General features: G+C 45.8%; 1 protein-coding gene across 10 annotated transcripts in view; it reads left to right on the top strand.

Moving 5' to 3' along the window:
- Positions 1-20,342, top strand: part of NAV2 (neuron navigator 2) — a 387,753-nt gene that overhangs the window by 130,298 nt on the left and 237,113 nt on the right. For all 10 annotated transcript variants that reach the window (XR_003517395.1, XM_027579102.2, XM_027579093.2 and 7 more), the window contains exon 3: positions 2,796-2,848. Coding sequence is in view for 9 of the 10 variants with exons in the window: in XM_027579102.2 (XP_027434903.1) it covers positions 2,796-2,848 (53 nt within the window). In the remaining variant the exon portion in view is untranslated. The remainder of the gene's footprint in view (positions 1-2,795; positions 2,849-20,342) is intronic.

Consider the following 20,342-nt stretch of genomic DNA (forward strand, 5'->3'; position numbering starts at 1 on the left):
ATTATAATTCTGGTATTTTCTAGTGAACTAAAGAACAAATATCCATGGGTCATCTCATCCACGGGGATTTCTTATGTGATTTTTAAAGGCTCTCTGACACCTCTTTTGGGAGTAAGGGAAGCAGGTTGAAAGGCTTCCTAAAATGTCTATCCTAGTGTTCTTAAGAGTTGGATCTCTGAATATTGACATCTTCCAAGGTGGGGCATAAGGCTGAGTATCTATTACTCTGGGCAAATTCTAAGGGTGTAGATTAGACTGAATGTATACTAACTAGACTGTCTCATGGTGATTGGATTTTTAAACAGTTTCTTACCACTAGCTTGGGTCTTATTTCTCCCCTTCTCTCGCAAGGTAGAAACACTAGGGAAAAAATAAGCCCAGTTGAGGTAATGGTGTGGTATACTTAGATTCGGGTGTTGTAAAACATAGGCTTGGGACACTTTGATTCTATTATCCTTTTCAGATGGTTTTTAATATCTTTTCATGGAAGTTTTTGGCATCCTATTCATTAAAATCTGTGTAAGAGGGTTTTGATTTTTTTAATCGTTTTGTAAGCAGTTCTTGAGGCCTGAGGACACAAATGTGAAAACCCAAATCTGCATGTCTGCCAGGCTGTAAACAGCATAGTGGGGGAGACGAGAAAAGGAGTTACACCTTCGATAATTAATAGCAAAGTAGAGGTAGGTACACGGTGCTGAGTGAACAGAGACCTGAAGGTGCTTTTTCCATCCAGGGGTGGGGGCTGAGGATGGAGGGTCAGGGGACTGGAAAGGAAGCTTATAAAGGCTTCACAGAGGAGGCAGATCCTTACTTCTTGACCGTGGACTCCTAGCTGAGTTTCTGGGCTTAACTCTGATGGAGACATCAGAAAGGAAATTAATATTTTATGTATTTTACATAGATGATATATATACTGGGTTAAGGAGAGCTGCCATTTATAGAACGCTCACTGTGTGCTAGGCATGGCTCGAAGCATTTTATTGCCATCCTATAATCTATTTCCCACAGCTCTTCCTCTAAAGTAGGTGGTATTACTCCATCTGATAGACGAAGAAACTGGCCCAGAGAGATTGAGTGATATGGCTCAGATCACACAGCTAAGAAGCCATAGAGCTGAGATTCAAACTGCAGTATCTTTGCCTCCAAAGCCAGTGCCCTAACCTCTACATATATTGTGTTTTTGTGGTGCTGCTGTGGCAAACTCACCCCCTCTACCCCATGTAGATAACTTAGGCTATGTCTTGTAGGGATTCCTCCATACTGCACCGTGAGCACCTGGGCCTTTCTTCCTTGTCACTGGTATTGATTTCCAGTTAATTCAACACAACCTCTTTCTGCCACTTCTCCAAGGAGCTAGGTGCTATTATCCCAAGAGTGTGTTTCAGACCTAACTTGGACTTACTGTGTGGTCTTGGATGAGCCACTTTTAAGTCTCACTCTCCCATTTTCTCTGTGTGTTACCACTTTGGGAATAGGATTATTAGTAATTCTATTGGTATTAAGCAATATTAGCATTTCTGGCTAAAGATGAGGTGCGCCTGCCAAGAGACGCATGAAATGATGCTCAACTCATCAGAGAATGCAAAACAAAACCACAGTGAGATCACCTCACACCTGTCAGAATGGCTAATATCAAAAACACCAGAAACAAGTGTTGGAGAGGATGCGGAGACAAAGGAACCCTCGTGCACTCTTGGTGGGAATGCAAATTGGTGCAGCCACCGTGGAAAACAGTATGGACGGTCCTCAAAAAGTTAAGAATAGAAGTACCATATGATCTAGTAATTCCATTACTGGGTATTTACGCAAAGAATACAAAAACACTAATTCAAAGGGATACAGGCACCCCTCTTTATGGTGGCATTATTTACAATAGCCAAGATATGGAAGCAGCCCAAGTCTTTATCAATACATGAATGGATAAAGAAGATGTGTGTGTGTGTGTGTGTGTGTGTGTGTGTGTGTGAGAGAGAGAGAGAGAGAGAGAGAGAGAGAGATTCAAAGAATGAAGTCTTGCCATTTGCAACAACGTGGGTGGAGCTAGAGAATATAATGTCAAGCGAAATAAGTCAGAAAGACAAATATCATGTGATTTCACTTGTGGAATTTAAGAAACAAAACAAAGGGAAAAAACAAGAGACAGACCAAAAACCGGACTCTTAACTATAGAGAACACACTGATGGTCACCAGAGGGGAGATGGGTGGAGGGTAAGGGGGAAATAGGTGCTGGGGATTAAGGAGGGCACTTGCTGTGATGAGCACCAGGTGATGTACGAAAGTGTTGAATCACTATATTGTACACCTGAAACTAATATAACACTGTACATTGGAATTAAATTTTTAAAAAAAATTAAGAAAAAGATGAGGTGAGATGCTTTCATCTATGCCTTTTGTGCCGAGCGGGGCTACAGCTGGACTGATCCACTCCGAACCGTCCCATCTTCTATGAGGAGGTCATAGTAGCCTTTCAAAGAGCCTAAAACCTCATCACAGCCTGGTCCGTTTCTCAGTCTCCACACATTTCTCTGATGCCCCATCACTCCAAGACTATCGTCAGTGCAGTTGTCACTGCTTTAGATGCTGACGACCTTGCCCCAGCTGTCCCTGGAGGACAGCGGCCCGATGAGTAAGTTCTGAAGCTCGCGAGCTGCCTCTAGCATTTCACATGGCTGCACCGATTGAACAGACCCCAGGATGGGCCTTAGCACTTGGTTGGCCTCAAGGGTCCTGAACATCACTACTCAAAGTATCTGGGGTGATTGTTTATTTTTCTGACTTGTGTTTCCTTTTGCAGCAAATGAAAAGATTGAAGACATCAATGGCTGTCCGAAGAACAGATCGCAAATGGTAAGTGGTACACGGCTGGCGAGAGTATTTGTGTGAGAGAAGGAAGCCCTGCCTCTCAATGATACTGGCCATCTTGAAAACATTCCCACCATAAGCTTTTCTCTAGGGGATTATATTAATAAACTAACAGCTATTTCCAAGTAGCTGCAGTCGGCTTCTCTGACATTTGTTGGCATTTACTAAAAAGTGGCCGTGATTTTTTACGTAGATGGTGAGACAGGGAACATGAAATACTGCCCTTTCTTTCAGAAACAAATTATGCAGACCTGGTGGAAACATACACTTGTTGAGAATTTGGACCATTGTGACTCATTCTGCTTTCTCAAAGACACACAAGGATCTCTGTATGTGGTGCTGAGGCACAGATGAGGTCATGGTATCTTGCTCAGAAATCGGGGCATGTGGTCTGATTGCCTTTAAAGGTTAGGATGATGTGAAATCACAATGGTGACAGGAGATGTGAAATGTATAATCATATCCAGACCATTCTTAACCTTGACAAGTGATATTCTCCCTGGTGTCATATGCTTAAGCTCTGATATTAAAGCTTTTTTTAAAAAAATAAATCTTTTAACATCTGTTCTTGTTGTATGTCCTGTGCATGATCTTTGAATTAAAATTCATGATCACTGCTTAGTTCAGAAAACATTAAATTGCAGTGCTCTGAGTACCTGGTTTTTCCCTTCAAAGGGCTTTCCAAACAGTCTTTGCACCAGGTATGTATCTATCAGGCTGTTAAGATGATGCTACTACCCGTTTAAAATACAAATGTGGCAACTTCAGGATAACTTTTTATTTTTGCAGGACATTAATTTGCTTCCAGAAACCTAAGAAAAAGGCATAATCTGTTTTTTCGGACCTCCCCATACTCCCTTTGAGTTGACACATTTAATAGTGTCATTCGGGAATATAACAAAGCGATTTTCATTCCTTGGTTTTCCCTTTCAGTTTTTCCAAGTGCTTGTTATCCCAGTGAGTTGGACAGATAACATTTTTGGCCCAATTTCTTTTGCATGCATAAAAACACATTTTTTATTCTGAAGAGGAATATGGGTGGTGGGGAGTCCTTCTTCAGTTTACACTGTGAAACAAGTTTCTCTTATTTGTTGGTCATTTCACTGGAGATTTTTGTTTCTTTTTGTTTGATCTGGAGAGCAACCCCTCCTTCCGTAGGAAAGTCCCCATGCAGACATCTCATGGCTGCTTTGACTTCTGGAAAGCTTGGCTGCTATTTTTGCTAGCGCTACGGCAGCTGTCTAGAGTATTAATAATTGAGAAAATTTGGAAGATAGAAGACTTAATTTAGTGCAAGCATTTCACACAGGCAGTCATATCTTTACATGAAAGAGATGCAGTCGTTCCCCTTGAGACAGATACGGATGCATTTGTCCCGGCCCATTATAATGCATACAGAGACCTGACATTTGAAGGTAATGAACGTTTTATTCTCTTTGGCACTTTTGTATTTTCTGAGCTTTCTGTTGGAGGTGTGAAAGTCCACTTTTCAAGATTATAAAATAATAACGCCACCTCAGATTCTTTGGTGCAAACTTAGTTCTATATGCCAAATGTTATTTATAAATGCTACCATGGCACCAATGTAATTTTGTGGTTTCTCTAACTCTTTCAGCTGTGAAAGTATTGTTTTCTTTTTTTTTTCATGGCCTGTGGGTTTTTTTTTTTTTTAGAACACAGGAATATAAAATCCTATAATTGTCTGTGATAATTAGTTCCAGCTTAGGGGCGGGGAGGCAGACACGGTCTGGTGGTAAATGTAGCAGAGAATTGTTCAGCGTACGGGATGTGAGGCCAGGAAAATGTGAAAACCTCCACCACAGTCATTCCATTCTGTAGGAAATAAGATGATAAAGACAACAGGGCCATTGTCGTTAGCCCTGTATCACAAACTGTGACAAATCCATAAGGCGGAACCTCACCTAGAGCACACAGGAAGTCCTTCTTGGACAAGCACAGGTGTTGTTCTGTCTACTAGGACCCCCGTATGTGTGTGCGTGCGCGCACCTGTACGAGAGCATATACAGAGCCCATGCATTTCTACTCATGGGAAGCACACTTTGGGAATACGACACAGTGGGTGAGCCACCATTTCTAAGTTCCTAGAAGATTAGGCTCTCAATTAGGCTTTATTTCGGGCAGCCCATGATAAAGATTTGCTGTTGCTTGCTACAAATTGCCTATTTGGGGGAGATAGGAAAACATGTGGGGAGCACCTTGTTGGCAAGAGGAAGATGACCCCCAATGAGGTGAGAACATGGGGAGTGCACCTGTTTGGAAGGCAACTGTGCCTCCCTTGAAAATAATCAACAGAGTCAGTGTGCTCACTCCCTAAGAAAACACAGCCTCTTCAGGAGCCTTGAAGAATGGAGCCGAAGAAAAGCAATCCTGGGGGCACCTGAGTGACTCAGTCATTAAGCGTCTGCCTTCGGCTCAGGTCATGGTCCCAGGATCCTGGGATCGAGTCCCACATCGGGCTCCCTGCTCAGCAGGAAGCCTGCTTCTCCCTCTCCCACTCTCCCTGCTTGTGGTCCTGCTCTCGCTCTCTCTGTCTCTGTCAAATAAATAAATAAAATCTTAAAAAAAAAAAAAAGGGAAAGCAATCCTGGTTTAGAGCAGGAGGAATGGGTGCTGTTCCAGTTGTCAAGGGGCAGGTTCGGTCCATCAGCTAATCTGTGAGTAGGGCCAAGAGCTTTGATTTTTGTGGGTAGGAGGCCCAGCCCCCACACTTCTCCCAACCCACCAGGTTGCTCAGCGGCTCAGGTCTCAAATTCCCACACTCTGGGCTCTGCTTCAAATGTTCCTTTCCAGGAGGCTGGGGAACTGAGAGCAGATAGCTCCGGCATTGGGACTAGAAAAATCCCAGGGACACTGAAGCACAGACGTGATGGGTGTGGCGTTGTCCCTTTGAGCCTGCTGATCAGCAAATCTTCGCAGAGTGCTGACCAATGCTGGCCGCTGGGTGGGCCACGTGAACGCTCAGGTGAACAAGATAGGGTCCCTGCCCTCCAGGAGCTCCGTGATGGGTGGGCAGGAGAGCAGAGAATAACAGTGTGGCTGTGTGCACAGACATCTGTGCACATGGCACAGTGGGGCCCCATTGCATCCGAGAACGAGGGAGGTCTAAGAGTAACTGCTAGGGAGTGAGTCTGAAAGGCAACAGGGTTCACCACAGGGGAATGATGGGTGGAAGAGGTTTCACATTCCTGGAAAATGTGAAGTAAAGCTTGTTGGGGACCCTGCAAAGGAAGGTTTTGCAGCATTTGCTTATGATCCTCCTGAGGTGCCATAAGCCGTATCTGGTGAGACTCCTCTCCTGCGGTGAGGAGTGGGGCATGGAAGAGCCCAGAATACAGGAGACCCCATAGGCAAGGCAGTCTTCGGGTCTAAAACAAATCTTCTGCATTCATCATCACTCCCCGGATCACTGCATTTTGGGGAGCAACCCCCCACTGGGCCCTGGAGTGAAGTATTTTTAAAGGAAAATACCCATGGTCATCCAGCCCTGGAGAGGGAAGTTCAGTCGTGGGATCTGGGAACTGAAAATGCTGCCTGGTGGGAAATGGTAGTTTATGAGTTTATTATTTGCTCTGACTTTTATCTGCACAGTGCCATAAGGTCTGTGAGCCTATTCATGCTTATGGGCACATCCCACCCTCTCGATGCTGCTGTGGGCGCACGTGGTGGAGATCTGTCCCCAGGGTGAGGCAGAGCCAGAACCATCAGCATATACTGTGACCCTCTGCGGGCCCTCGTAGTATGGGACCGTGACTGTGGGCACGAGGTGGAGAGGCATGGCAGGGACTTGCCTTTCCCTAGCCAGCTGGCCTCAGCTTGTGTTGGAAGGAGTCCTTTGGGCAGTTTCAGGCTGACCTCCACACTTTTGAGGGCAGTGGCCTTGGAGATGGAGCTGTGGAAATGCTCCCTTCCCCCTCTCACCCACCAGGCCGTCCGTTGGGCCCTTAAATAATTTTGTTTGTGTGCGTCAGAGCTGGTTAAAATGTTTTGTCTGTTTAGCATTGCCGTGGCAACCCAGGGGCATCTTTTTGGTTTTCAAGTACTCTGTTCAGCAGAGTTATGCATTAGTTTGGAAGGAGAAACATTGCCTGGAGCCTGGCCCGAGGGCACTGCCTCTCCCCAGACCCTGGGCTCCAAGACATTGCCTCACTCTGTAGCCTAGGAATGGCTGCTGCGGGGGACAGTTTTCTTTTTTTAATCATTATTATTGTACAGGGCTTGGCTTTCTGTTGTCGATGAGGAGAGGTGCAAAGTTAGCAAGGCCTGCTGGCTCTTTCAGTGGAAAGCCCCAGGCCTGTTCATCCCTCTGGTCACTGATCTCAGGCCCGGGGTCATCTGGGGCCTCCGGAGCTCTCCAAGAGCTCTGCCTTCTTCCCTTGGTGCTTCTATTTTTTATTTTATGTTTTATTTTAAAGATTTCATTTATTTATTTTTAGAGTGTACAAGCAAAGGGGAGGAGCAAAAGGGGAGAGAGGAAGGGCGAAAGAATCCCGAGCCGACTCTGCACTGAGTGAGGAGCCCGATGTGGGGCTCAAGCTCACGACCCTGAGACCATGACCTGAGCTGAAACCAAGAGTCAAACCAAGAGTCAGACGCTTAACAGACTGAGCCTCCCAGGCAGCCCCTTCCTGTAGAGCTTCTAGACGGAGGGCCATCTGGGCTTGAGAATCTTGCAGCCTGAGTTCAAGTTCCTTCTCTGCTATTCTGTGGCCTTGAGCTGATTATTTAACCCTTTGAAAGCTCTATTTCCTGTTCTGGAAAGTGGGGTTGATAACACATAGCTCATAAAGTTTTCATAGTACTAATGAGGCAACGAAAGGGATAATCATGGGTAGTACTGATTAAGATGATAAAATACAGCGAGAGCCTGTCGAGTATTTGCCTGGTGCCAGGTGCCAGGCTAAGTGCTGCCCAGTCATCCTTTCCCTCCATCCTCCCAACAGCCCTTTCAGGTAGGTGAGCTCATTACCCCCATGCTCCTAGCATAGGAACAGCGCTTGATACATGGCAGTTTCTATGACGATGATGATTTGTGCACACAGTTCATGTGTTGGGGACGTGAAACCCTCTGGAAATCTGAGGAAAGCTAAGGCCCTCTCCTCCCCAGATCACACACACCCCAGAATTTTGCCTATACCTGAGCAGATTGTGGATCCCAGAGGCCAGCCCATGTGTCCCCCCGGGGCTCCACAGACCCAAAGTTCAGTGCCCCTGCTGCTTAGGGCACAGCTCTGCTCCCCCACCCTGTCCTTTCAGAGGTCCCCGTGGACATGGTAGCTCCTGAGTTCCCAAAACAATAGGAGTTTGCAAGTAGACACAGACAAGGACCAGGCAGTAGTTTTCAAACTTACATTCCATGAACAGAATCCCTTTTTTTTCCCCTCCCAAAAAAATTGCACGGGGGAGGAGGCTTTACAAGGTTTTTTTTGTTTTTGTTTTTGTTTTTTTGGTCCCAGATTACTCACCTAGGAAGTGGAATTAAAACTCAAACCCAAGTCTATATAGTTTAAGAGCCTGTGGGGTCCACCTCTGTGACAGAGAAGGAGTATAATAAAAATAGTCTCCACCTCCCCATTCCCTACTCTAATTTTTCATTTGTGGATACAGCAGAATCATCAGAAGAGAGGAGATTGAGTATTTCTGGAAAGGGCCTGAGTTGACCTGTTGATGGAACCTCAGGAGCTGAAAACGAGGAGGGGCCCCTCGTGAGAGGCAGCCTCTTGAGATGGCCTTGGACAGCCCTGGCGCCAGGTACCTCCCACTGTGTTCTCCACAGAGCTTCCTGGGCCAAGGGAAGGCCATCTGCAACAGAATCAGGTTTCCAGGCCCAGTGACCTTGAGCCCTCCCAACAGCTGAGAGAAAGCAGGCCACATGCCTAGGGAGTGTCTGAGATCCTTGGGCAGCTGAGTTGCCTCTTCCCTGGGCCCCTGGGCCTATTTTTACACCACCCTAAGGGCACACACATGTTACAGAACCGAGAAAGAATGAGGAAAAGTCCACAGGCCACTTAGAATGTAAAGCAAAGTAGGAAGAGTCCAGGGCCAAGATCAGCACGCAGCATCCACCACTTACCACTCAATGGCACATCCAGTATGCTCATGTTTTGGCCAGTGATCTCTTTCAACATGGAGGCCACATCCATGTCTAGCTCTCTGCCTCTTTGGTCACATCTATTTAAACCATCGTGGGCTACCCCTTTTCCTTTCCATACTCTTGAGCACACAATAGAAGTTCCTTCACAATCCAGTTACCGTCATTTCTTGCCACTTGGCCACTTACACTCCATACCCCAGGCATACTGGAACTTGGGTGCCCCCAAAGAGGCTGTATGCTCCTGTCTTTGTACTCAGCTACGTGCGGTCCAGACTGCCCAGAAAAACTGATGATTGTCCCACCTGGATGATGTGACCTTTAATCTTCAGGTCAATTGTTATCTCAAGTAATTGAGATAATTAGGTGCCTGTTGTCTTTTGTGTCTCCTGGTATTCCGTGCCTGCGTTTCTCCTACCACTCCCTTGTGGTGGTGGTTGAGTTGTCTTCCTGAAGGAGGTGCCATGTCTTTCACCTGAGTATCCTAACTTAGGATACGCTTAGATGATTGGCATCTAGTAGGTATTTAACAAATGTTGGATGGATGGGTGGATGGATGGACGGAAAGACCAAGAAAGGAGAGGGCCTCGACTTATCCATGTGACTAAAGGATTGTAACATACCTTGTCAGATCCTTATTTGTGGCTATTGGAAGTTCCTTCGCATTATCCTAGAAGTGTCTTTCCTTCTTTTAATTCCTTTTTTTCTTGGTTTATCTAGAAGACCCAAGTAGGACCGTGCAGTTAACTTTTAGTTTATTGAGTTCTTTTATGTCACTTGAGGTAAGCATTTTTAGGCATCCTTACAACACCAAAGATTATTAAGATTGATAATAAAAATGGTAAGTGCTTGGGGTGCCTGGGTGGCTCAGTTTGGTTAAGTGTCTGCCTTGGGTGCAGGTCATGATCCCAGGGTCCCTGCTCAGCGGGGAGTCTGCTTCTCTCTCCCTCTCTGTCCTTCCCCCATTCTCAGGCTCTCTCTCTCTAAATCAATCAATAAATAAAAATCTAAAAAAATAAGTGGTAAGTGCTTTACATGTTTTAGCTCCTTTTATTCTTGTAGAATGAGAAATAGATCTTGTTCATTCCATTGAGTGGTGTGGAGAACTTAGACCCTGCTGCCATTTGCTGTGCTCTCCCAGGGGCTAAATGTGAGTCATGTTAGAGAATTTCTCCTTCTCTTCTCCTCCTGCTGTAGAGCCTGGGGTTATTGCCTTTGTCCCAGATCTTACATAAGAGTAGCAAACATGTATCATATATACTTCTAACCAGGCAATGTTTTAGACATCTGCATTGATGGATTTTATCTTCATAAAACCCTATGAGAGCAGTGACCTTATTCCCATTTCACAGATGAGGAAACAGAGAGGGTTAGTAATGAGCATGAGGTCACACAGCAAAGAAGGGGCAAGCTGGGACTTGAACCCTGGAAGCCTGGCTCTAAAGTCCGTTCCCTTAACTGTTAGGCTATTCTACATCTAAGGAAACTGACTAAAGAAGAGAAAAGATGGACTGTGACATGGAGGTACAAAAATTACATTTGTAATCCTGGCCCTCCTGTAGGTGTGGGCGGAGCCTGGGGGAGAGGCCTTCCTTCTTGAGAAGGAGATTTGGTTTGAAGAAGAAGATTGGAATCAGGCCACCCTGGGTCTCCCATCCCAGACCACGTGTGCTGGGCAGTTTCCTAAATCTGAGCCTGCCCTCCTCTCTGAAAGGGGGATTGTAATAGAAGCTGCCTCCTAGGGTTGCTGCCAGGGATGGATGAGCGATGGCATAATAAGCACCTGGTATCGTCCTGGCTCACGGAGAGAGCACATTAGTTGTTTATTCCTTTCTCTGCTTATGAGTCCTGTATATCCTAACTATTGTGCATTGAACGGCTTTATTGTACTCAAAGTAGGCACCCAGTGTGGTAGGCTGAACAGCGGACCCCCAAAGGTGTCCACATACTAATCTTAGGAACTTGTGTGAGTATGTTGTCTTACCTAATAAAAGGGACTGTGCAGGTGTGATTAAGTGAAGGGTTTTGAGACGGGAAGATTATCCTGGATTATCTGGGCGGGCCCGGTATGATCACCAGAATCCTTCTCAGGGCGGCAAGAAGGTGAGTGAGGACATGTGACTACGGGAGCAGGGTGGGAGTGGGAGGCAAGAGACTGGTAGATGCTGTTCTCTGGCTCTGAAGAGGTTAGAAGGGGCCATGAACCAAGGCACACAGGTGGCCTCTAGAAGCTAGAAAAGAGAAGGAAACCGATTCTCCCCTAGAGCCTCCAGAATGGATATAGCTGACCTACTCATTTATTATACCTCTCCAAGACTGATTTTCCTCTGGAACTCTAAGAGAATTTTAGGTTGCTTTAAGCCACTAAATTTTGGTCCCTTGTTACAGAAGAAGCAGGAAACTAATACTCTCTGGGATTCAACCAAAATAATTCTTGCTGTATTAGACAGTTTGCTTTCTGAGTTTCTAGCAGAGGCTCATTTGGCTACTACAAGCCCCTCAGGTTTCTGAGTTGGCTGGAAGTTGTCTCCATTGTTAGAAGACTTCAGAATGGAGTTTGCCACCTTTGTGCTAAATTCAAAGCAAGTCACTGTAGGGAAGCAGGGGGAGAACGGAGCCCCACATTTAGTTGCTGGCACTGCACGGCCATATCGTGGGTGGCTTCAGATGCTAAGCTGACACGGGAGTCACAGGTGCCAGTTACAAGCTGGGCTCCAGGGACTCCTGACCTCTTCTCGAACCTACACTTATGAGTAGGTACTATGTTCCCCAACTAATGTGGGTTGGTTTTGTAACTAATACGACGTTTAAACACATTCTGAGATGTTTATCATATTTTGTTTAATAACATCCAAGCTTTGTAGTATGTATAGTGTGTTTTTCGTCTTTTGGTTCAATAAAAATCTCCATATTCCCAGCATCTGGCATGGGGCTAAGTACATTGGAAGTGCTCATGTTGCTTAGATGAATGAGCTTGAACACTTAATGGCCTAACTGTCCAGGAACTGCCCAGAGAGTGGGGGTGATGTCACGCATGAAATTTCATTATGTCAGATATGTAATATGTATTTTGTATTTTTAAATGCTGTAAAGAAACTTGAGTTGTCCTAAGCCAAGAAATTCTCTCCAATCTTCTCTCTCACGATTTTATATTTTAACTTAGTTATGAAGGCATGTGGAAAAGACCCCCACCGCCCCCGCCGACCCTGAGCAGATTATTTTCATTGATGAGAGAAGTAGCGTTTGGTTTGGCAAAGCCTCCCAGGGCAGAGCCTTCCCAGCCTGAGTGCAGGAGAGTCACCTGGAGGGCTTGTCCCAACAGTGCTGGGCCCCACCCCCAGAGCTGCTGATTCATGAGGCCTGGGGTGGGGCTGGAGTATTTGCATTTTTAAATGAGCAAATCTTGGGTGCCATGCTGATGCTGCTGGTCTGGTGACCACACTTGGCCAACAGTTGTCTTTAAGCCAAGTACAAAAAGCCTCTTTAGGGCTCTGCCTGTGCAAACATACATGTAAAAGTAAATTAGCTTGCAAAGTTGTTTAAAATTTAAAAAAAAATTAATGGTATCTCTAAAGGGTTTATTTAGGGGCGCCTGGGTGGCTGTCATTAAGTGTCTGCCTTCGGCTCAGGTCATGATCCTAGGGTCCTGGGATCGAGCCCCGCATCGGGCTCCCTGCTCGGCAGGAAGCCTGCTTCTCCCTCTCCCACTCCCCCTACTTGTGTTCCTGCTCTCGCTCTCTCTGTCTCTGTCAAATAAATAAATAAATAAAATCTTAAAAAAAAAAAAATAAAGGGTTTATTTAAATTTAAGGATTTTGAATGAGCCAGTCATTTTGCTTTCTTGGAAAGGCTAAGATGCTTTGTCTGAGAACTGTAGTAAGCTCTAAATGGACCAGATATGAATTGTGTGCATGGCCATGGTCTTGGAGTCTGCACACGCGTTCTCTATCCCTTCTAGCTCACTTAACCTGAGTGATCCTTGGTTTCCTCTATTGAAAAATGGAAGCGACAATCCTCTAGCACATTGTACTTTACTGCCTGTATCCCAGGAGACGATAATATCTTTGAGGGCGCTGTTGCATCTGTCCATCTGTCCATATGGCCTGGCACCTGGTAGATGCTCAGTGAATATTTACTAAAGAAATGCTCAGCACACCTGGGGACTGAGGCACTGTCAATGGCAACGTGGTGCTCAGTAAGGTTAAAGAACTTAGCAAATGTGAGGATATGTGGAGGGAGAATAGCTACACATTTTCTTGAGCTAAAAGAGAGATTGGTGATTTATAACCATGTAGATTGTGGTTTATAGAACAGCCATCTGGGCCTCATGCTTGGACCCACCTCCTTGCGTATGTCTTCATGCAGTTCTTATGTTTCAGCCTAGCTTCAAAGGGGTGTTTTTGTATGTGTGTTTTCTGTGTGTTTTTTTTTTTTTTTAATCTTTCCGTGAAGCAGAACTGAGCAAGGACTTCCTATTTGCGCTTGGTTAAGGCACGGTTAGCCTATGGCATCTGTGTGTTGGGGACTGGTCAGTAGGTGAATGCTTGTGTGCTCAACCTCAGCAAAGAGAGGAGGACGGTGGCCAACAAGCTGAAGTCAGGTGCCAGAAGACCTTTTAAAACAAAAAAGAAACTGAATCGATGCTGATAGTTAGATGAAAATCAATGTACTGAATAAAAATTGATCTTCCAGCTTTTTCTTTTTTCTTTTCTTTTCTTTTCCTTTCTTCCTTCCTTCCTTCCTTTCTTTCGTTCGTTCGTTCTTTTTCTTCATCCTTCCCTTCCCTTCCCTTCCCTTCCCTTCCCCCTTCTCCCTTCCCTTCCCCCTTCCCTTCTCCCTTCCCTTCCCCCTTCCCTTCCCTTCCCCCTTCCCTTCCCCCTTCCCCCTTCTCTTCCCTTCCCCCTTCCCTTCCCCCTTCCTTTCCCTTCCCCCTTCCCTTCCCCCTTCCCCTCCCTTCCCTTCCCTTCCCCCTTCCCTTCCCTTCTCTTCCCTTCCCCCTTCCCCCTTCCCTTCCCTTCCCCTCCCCCTTCCCTTCCCTTCCCTTCCCCCATCCCTTCCTTTCCTTTCCCTTCCCCCTTGCCTTCCCTTCCCTTCCCTTCCCTTCCCTTCCCTTCCCTTCTCTTCCCCCTTCCCCCTTCCCCCTTCCCCCTTCCCCCTTCCCCCTTCCCCCTTCCCCCTTCCCCTCATCTGCCAGTGCTGGGTTGATACTCCTCAGGCCAAGATTGGCTAAACCCAGGTAGCACTGCCCCGAGAGAGGGGTGTGGGCTGTGCTTATCCAGTCTCCCACCATTCCCTATTGTCTTATGTGCAGATTTTGTTATTCATTTGTTACCTGCCTGCCCCTTACACACACCTGAGGTTTGTGATCCCCAAACTATTGTATTCTTAGGAGTGTCATGAACTTCCTCAGGGATCCTAAGCCCTGGCATATGGGCGTTTGAAAGATCCTTGTTTGGGGAGCATTTTGACGTCAAAATAATGCCCATAGTGTTTATATTAATAATTTCTGCTCCTGAAGATTTCAAACACTAGAAAAGGAACATAAATATCTCCCACAAAACATGTACAAAAGAATGTGTGGAAAGTCACCTCCTTCCTCCGTGAAGTGTCCTTAATCCTTTTGATATGAAGATGAGATTTGGTTTGGAGGGACTGATGACTGGCCTGGTCACACAGCCGAAGTCCCAGGGTAGGAGAGGTGACCAAACAGAGTGATCCAGAACAATAGTGAAGCTCTTGCCATTTGGTTGTTAACAGTCCATGTTTGTAGAGGGCTTCACAGCTTTAAACCTCTTTCCATTAAGTGTTCTGATTCCAACTCTACGATGTATTGAATAACTGCAGTTTTAGAAGCGCACTGTAGAGCCTCCATTTTCCCATCTGGAAAATGGTGATAGGTCTACCTCATCTACTGGTGAAAATGAACTGAAATAATAATTATGCAAAAGAATTTATCCCAGTGCTTCGTGTTTTCTGAGCATGTAAATAAAAAAATTAGTTTCTCGGAAGGTCTCTGTAAGGCTTTTGAGAAAGGGATAATTATGCCCATTTTTCTGAAAGGAAAACTGAGGCTCAGGGAAATCAAGGACCTTACCCAAAGATAGCCAAGGAGCTGAGAAATCCACAGACATCTCCTCTGGTCCCGTCTCTCTGGGAGGGTAAAATTTCCTCTCAGTAAGGGCTCCAGTCACGATGCGGCTGATGGGAGTGGGTGGCAAAATCTCTTCTTTCTCACACTTTCCTCTGAAGGAGCGGGAAGACGAGAGGAGGAAATCCAGGCAGCCTGGATTCTCTTCACTGTTGTGAAGGATGCCTAGTTCCCTTTCCTGGGAGATTTTGAGAGAAATCAACTGGGAATTAGAGCCTTTTCCAGGCCCCATCCTGCTTCCCTAAGGGGATCCTGCAGTGGAAGCTCTAACTAAAGCAGAGGGTCTTTTAAGGGGTTAACCTGCAGATGGGGTGTTTCCTTTGACTTGATGTTTTCCCTCTGTCTTGTGAGACTCCTTTCAGAGAGACTTGCAGAGATTTTATTCTGAGTTTCAGATGTACGGATGCTTTATTTATGAATAGCTCTAAAGCGCTCTATTTTTATAGTCCCCCAACAGTTTAATTTTAGCCTTTGGGGGGGCGTATCTTCCTAATAATATAGGTAAAAATCGTACGAAATGGCCAATATTTAACCGTTTTTTACCTCCAAAAAATTGCAGTCTTATCTGGTTCAACTGAATACTTGACAAGGACAGAAATAGTAACAGAAATTAGCATTATATGACAAGTTAAAAATTGTCACTACTTCTTCCCAGGTGCATTAGATATCTTGTAGCCTTGGAAAGCTCAAGGGTATCCTGTAATAGAGACCTTCCTTGTCTAGTCTGTTCTCTTCTTCCAGCGGACTTGGTGCCTCTGACATTCTGCCTATGGCAGTAAGCAGAGTGGAGAATTATTTTAATTATTCATAGTATTCTTAATTTTTGATACCATATGACTTCTGATTGGTTAGCATGTAGCTTTTTGCTTAGGTCACAAGTTTTAGAATTTGAAACCATTAGTCAAATCTAGTGTCTTGGTATATTTTGTGTACTACTTGCAAAATCTCCCCATTTATATATGAATCATCGCCAGCGATCTAGAATCCAGCTGTGCTCTGTAGCCATATCGACTAACAGCTTGAGATAAAAAAAAAAAAAACAGATTGAAATAATGTATATGAAAGGTAGTAGTGTGCCTGGCATATAATAGTGACCCACTAATTGCTAGCAGCATCTGGAATTGGAGTGGAAAGGGAAGGGCAAGTTTTAAATTCCATCTCCCGCAGAAAAGAACACGACAGGGTGATGTTTGCAGGCATAGGATGGTAGAGCAGATGCCTTCATCCCAGCTTTCACCAGTGGGAGGGCAAAGCCTTGCAGGATTCTGAACTGGGCATTAAGGTACTCTGCATGGCTTTGCTTTCCTGCTTATTGATGCTGCCAGGGTGTTTCTTGCAGTGTTCTTCCTTGGAATTACAGGGTTGAAATCCATGGGCTGACTGCTCGAGAGCAGCCCAGAAGAACCATAGCTACAGATAATGGTGAACTGGCGGAATCACAAAACTGTACTCACAGGCTGGTATGAGGGAACTGGCCACCAAACTGGGGGGCATATCTGGCTCTTGGCCTTCATCTGCAAAGGGTCCCATTACACTGTTCCTGTATATATATTTGCTCTGTGGGTAAAATGACCTATTCTAGTGGTACTTCCAAAACGGAGGATTTGCTACACTCATGGAGTGTATCAAAGATCAGCTGCTTTGTTTTATATTATGTTTCTCTTCTGCCTCTTGAAGCCTTTGTGGCTTAGGGATATAAATATGGCCAAGATACAAAAAGAACCAGACTGAAAAGAGCATAGTGAGTCCATGTCAGGCTTTGAGTTGGTGAATTGATAGGTGTAAGTCAACCCTTCCCACGTTTGGGATCTGTGTTTCGTGGGGAGATATTTGCTTCAAGTCTGCTTTTGTGTAGGAGGCTGTCTGCCACGTGAGGACGGACCACGCTGTCTTGTCACCTCTGTTTCCTCTTCCCCTGGAGCAGAAGCTGCAAGAGAGTAAATAGTCATTATTAATCAAAGAATGAATGAGGCTACCAAGTTTTAGTTAGTTCCTGAGTGAAATTCCCTAGCACATGTCCACGGTACCGCACTTCTCTTTTGGTTCAAGAGGCAGCCACACGTTTGAGGTCCAGAAGGCAGGACTTCATTGTTGAAGTTGGCATCTGAGTTTGTACCCTTCTCTGTAGGAAAAGCCAGGGTTTTCCGCAAAAGATCATTGCTCCCTCTTAACGAAACTATTTGTCTGCTGTGTTAGGGTTTTTTTAATGTAACTTAGTAAAGGAGAGTTTGACCAGAAATCTTTTGGGACAGAAAGTGCTGATTCTAACAGCGTTGAAATGAATTCTAGCTACAAGGAACCCATTCATAGAGAGACCATACAAGTGTTGTGCAATGTAGCGAGCCTCTGAGTGTCTCGCAAACTCAAATGATCCTTCACTTTCTGGAGAGGCCGTGATCTCTAATATTCTGCCACTATAGAATTGCATGAAGAAAGAATCTTTTAAAGCTCTGGTAGGTAAAAAAAAAAAAAAAAAAAAAAAAAAAAAAAGCTCTGGTAGGTAAAATTCCAGACCCTTGACCCAGCTTAACCCATCTCTGCCTCAGTATCTCTGTTGAGATAGTTCTATACATTCCTGCGTTCTAGATGAAGTTGAGACTTGAAGCAGTTAACTCATTTTGCTAGGGTCTCGTGGGTAGTCTGTGAGGGAACCAGAATCCAGTGCAGAGGAGTCCAGAGCCCAGATTCTTCTGACCGATAACTGTCATCTAATAATTGTGATGGAATACAGGTACCAGTGGGAGAGGCAACCCAGGGGAAGCCAGCAGCAGTTCTTCTGCCCTGGTGTGAATTAGTTTACTGCCGTCTTTTTGAGAGTGGGCTTGCCCAGACAGAGGCTGGACGTTAGGTGGTGGAGAGGACCCCAGAGTCCCGGATAGCTGGGCTTGAGGAGAGAGCCAGGAGCAGATGGAAGGCAGCCCAGGTAAGCTTGTCAAACTCTGCTTTGCCAGGGGCCAACTCCAGACATAGCTCGGGGTATATCGTGGCCTTAGAAGTATAGCCCAGAGACGCCATGTCAAAAATTACAACATAGTGACAAACACTGCCAGTTATGGGGCACTTACTGAGCACCACACATACCTCCTCTCTCAGAATGACCACACACTCCCCGCCCTGTGACACAGGTGTTGCAATGCCCATTCGATAGGTCAGGCCCCTGAGGAAACTTAGTTTCATTTCGTCAGTGGCAGAATCAGGATTGGAACCCAGATTTGTCTGACTCCCAAGCCTGTGTTATGTCCCTGAATACCACTCCTTAAGCTCCGCTCACTCCCCTCTAGCATTTGTATCTACCTCCTAACTCGGAGGCCTCACCTTGGAACAGTCCCTTTGTGGGGAGGACTACAAAGTGAGCCAGCATGACTCTGAAACTGGAGCGGGGAGATGATGTCAGCAGTGGCATACTGGACAAACGCGCGTGCGGGGAGCTGCTGGGCCTTTCCGACCGTGCCGATCCCCCGTGGAGCTGTCCCCCTCCTCTCTACCTGGGGGCACTCGCAGAGCTCGACTGTCAGGGTTCATTATGGGAGCCGCCAGAGTCAGGACAGATTTCTAGAACTTTAGCTACACCTCCCTTTCCAGATTTCTCTTTGTCTCGAGGGAGAAATTGAGAAGTCAGAATATAATAGGAAAATGAAGCATTCTAAGCATTTGGAAGCGAAGTGGAGAAAGATAGTCACTGGAGGAATTTGAGATTCTTGTTTTCAATTTTTTTTTCTCTAAGAATTTTTTTTATCCATATGGACTTACCCATTTGCTGTAACAGCAGAGAGACTCCTATAAAGCCTTTTTTTTTTTTTTTAAGGAACTCTTGACAACATCTTGGAAAGCTGAAGTTATATTATATACAATAAGGTGGATAACATTGCCAAATTAAAGGAAGGATCTGGGCAAGGCATTAAAGCAGCAAGAGAAACAGACTGAAGCCCCATCTAGCCCGAGTCCCACATTCTTCAACTTTCTGTGTCAAAGCTGCCAAGAAAGCTAGAGCTCATGTGCTGAATGGCCAAAGATGGGACATAAGGGGTGGAGCCCCTTGTGCTTTGGGGCTAGGATGGCTACATGCATCAGCCAAACAAGCGGCAACTTCAGGGTTCACAGGGGGAGATGCTCTTGAATATCTCCGCACCTAAGAGAATTTGAAGTGCCACCATATAGTTCCCTCATTTCTGGGGTCTCCTAAAATGAAAATCGTAATGGCCACGCCCCACCAGCTCAGTCCCATGGAACTGTGTCTCCAGGACCACACTGTGGCCTCTGAGCCATGTGATCATGGGATGATGCTGGGCTCCAGCACTGATAGAGGTGTCCAAATAAAATTCAGCTGGACAAATCCTGCATCAGGTCATGACCTAGGAACGCAGAGGAAAGAGACAACGCAGATGGAGACAGGCATTTAGGAGAAGCATTTCCCCAAAGTTCATTTTGCTTTTTGGTTTGGTTTCATGATTGGATTTCCTTTTTTTTTTTTTTTCCTTCCTCTTTTCTATTTTTATTTTTGGAAAGGGGCAGAGGAAAGGGGTGTCCAAAAGGCATGGAGGCCTGTTGGTTAGGAAGCCGACCTTCCTAGTACATGTGACCACAGATGCTGACCTCCCCTTCCCATCCCTCCCTGTCTCCATGCCCAGCCCAGGTGTCACTGAAGCTCCCACTTCAAGGACACCGGTTGAGCCATGCTAGACCCAAAATAGCCCATCCTCAAGCTCTCAGACTGGAAGGGCTTGGCCTGGCTGCTATTGCCCCAGTAATGGTTGGGGAGATAGTACAATTCAAGGCTTCCCTAAGAATTGGGAGGACCCCTGCCTTCTCCTGTGAGCTCTTGAATGTGGCCCTGTGTGGCCAGCCCTCTACTCTTGCTCAGTGTCCTGTCTCCTACCTCTTCTCCCCTGCCTGCTGGCCTTCAGCCATTTTGATCCTCTTGTGGTTACCAGCACATGGTATGCAGCATCCTGCGTGGAATCTCTTAAGCCTTAGGTTTACTAGGTTTGGTATAGTTTGTCTCCCCACTCTCAGTGTCCAGCTGACTCTCAGGTCTCAGCTCAAATTCCCCTTCAGTCAGCAAATCTTGAGTATCTCCGATGCGCTGCTCACTGTTCTAGGTGCCTGGGGCTGTATCAGTGAGCAGATGGACAAAAAGCCCTGTCTCTTTGAACCTACATGCTGTCTCTTCCTTAGGAAATTTTTATTCAGGGGCACCTGGGTGGCTCAGTCGGTTAAGCATC

Source organism: Zalophus californianus, chromosome 11 (genome assembly GCF_009762305.2).
Source record: "Zalophus californianus isolate mZalCal1 chromosome 11, mZalCal1.pri.v2, whole genome shotgun sequence".
Lineage (NCBI taxonomy): Eukaryota > Metazoa > Chordata > Mammalia > Carnivora > Otariidae > Zalophus > Zalophus californianus.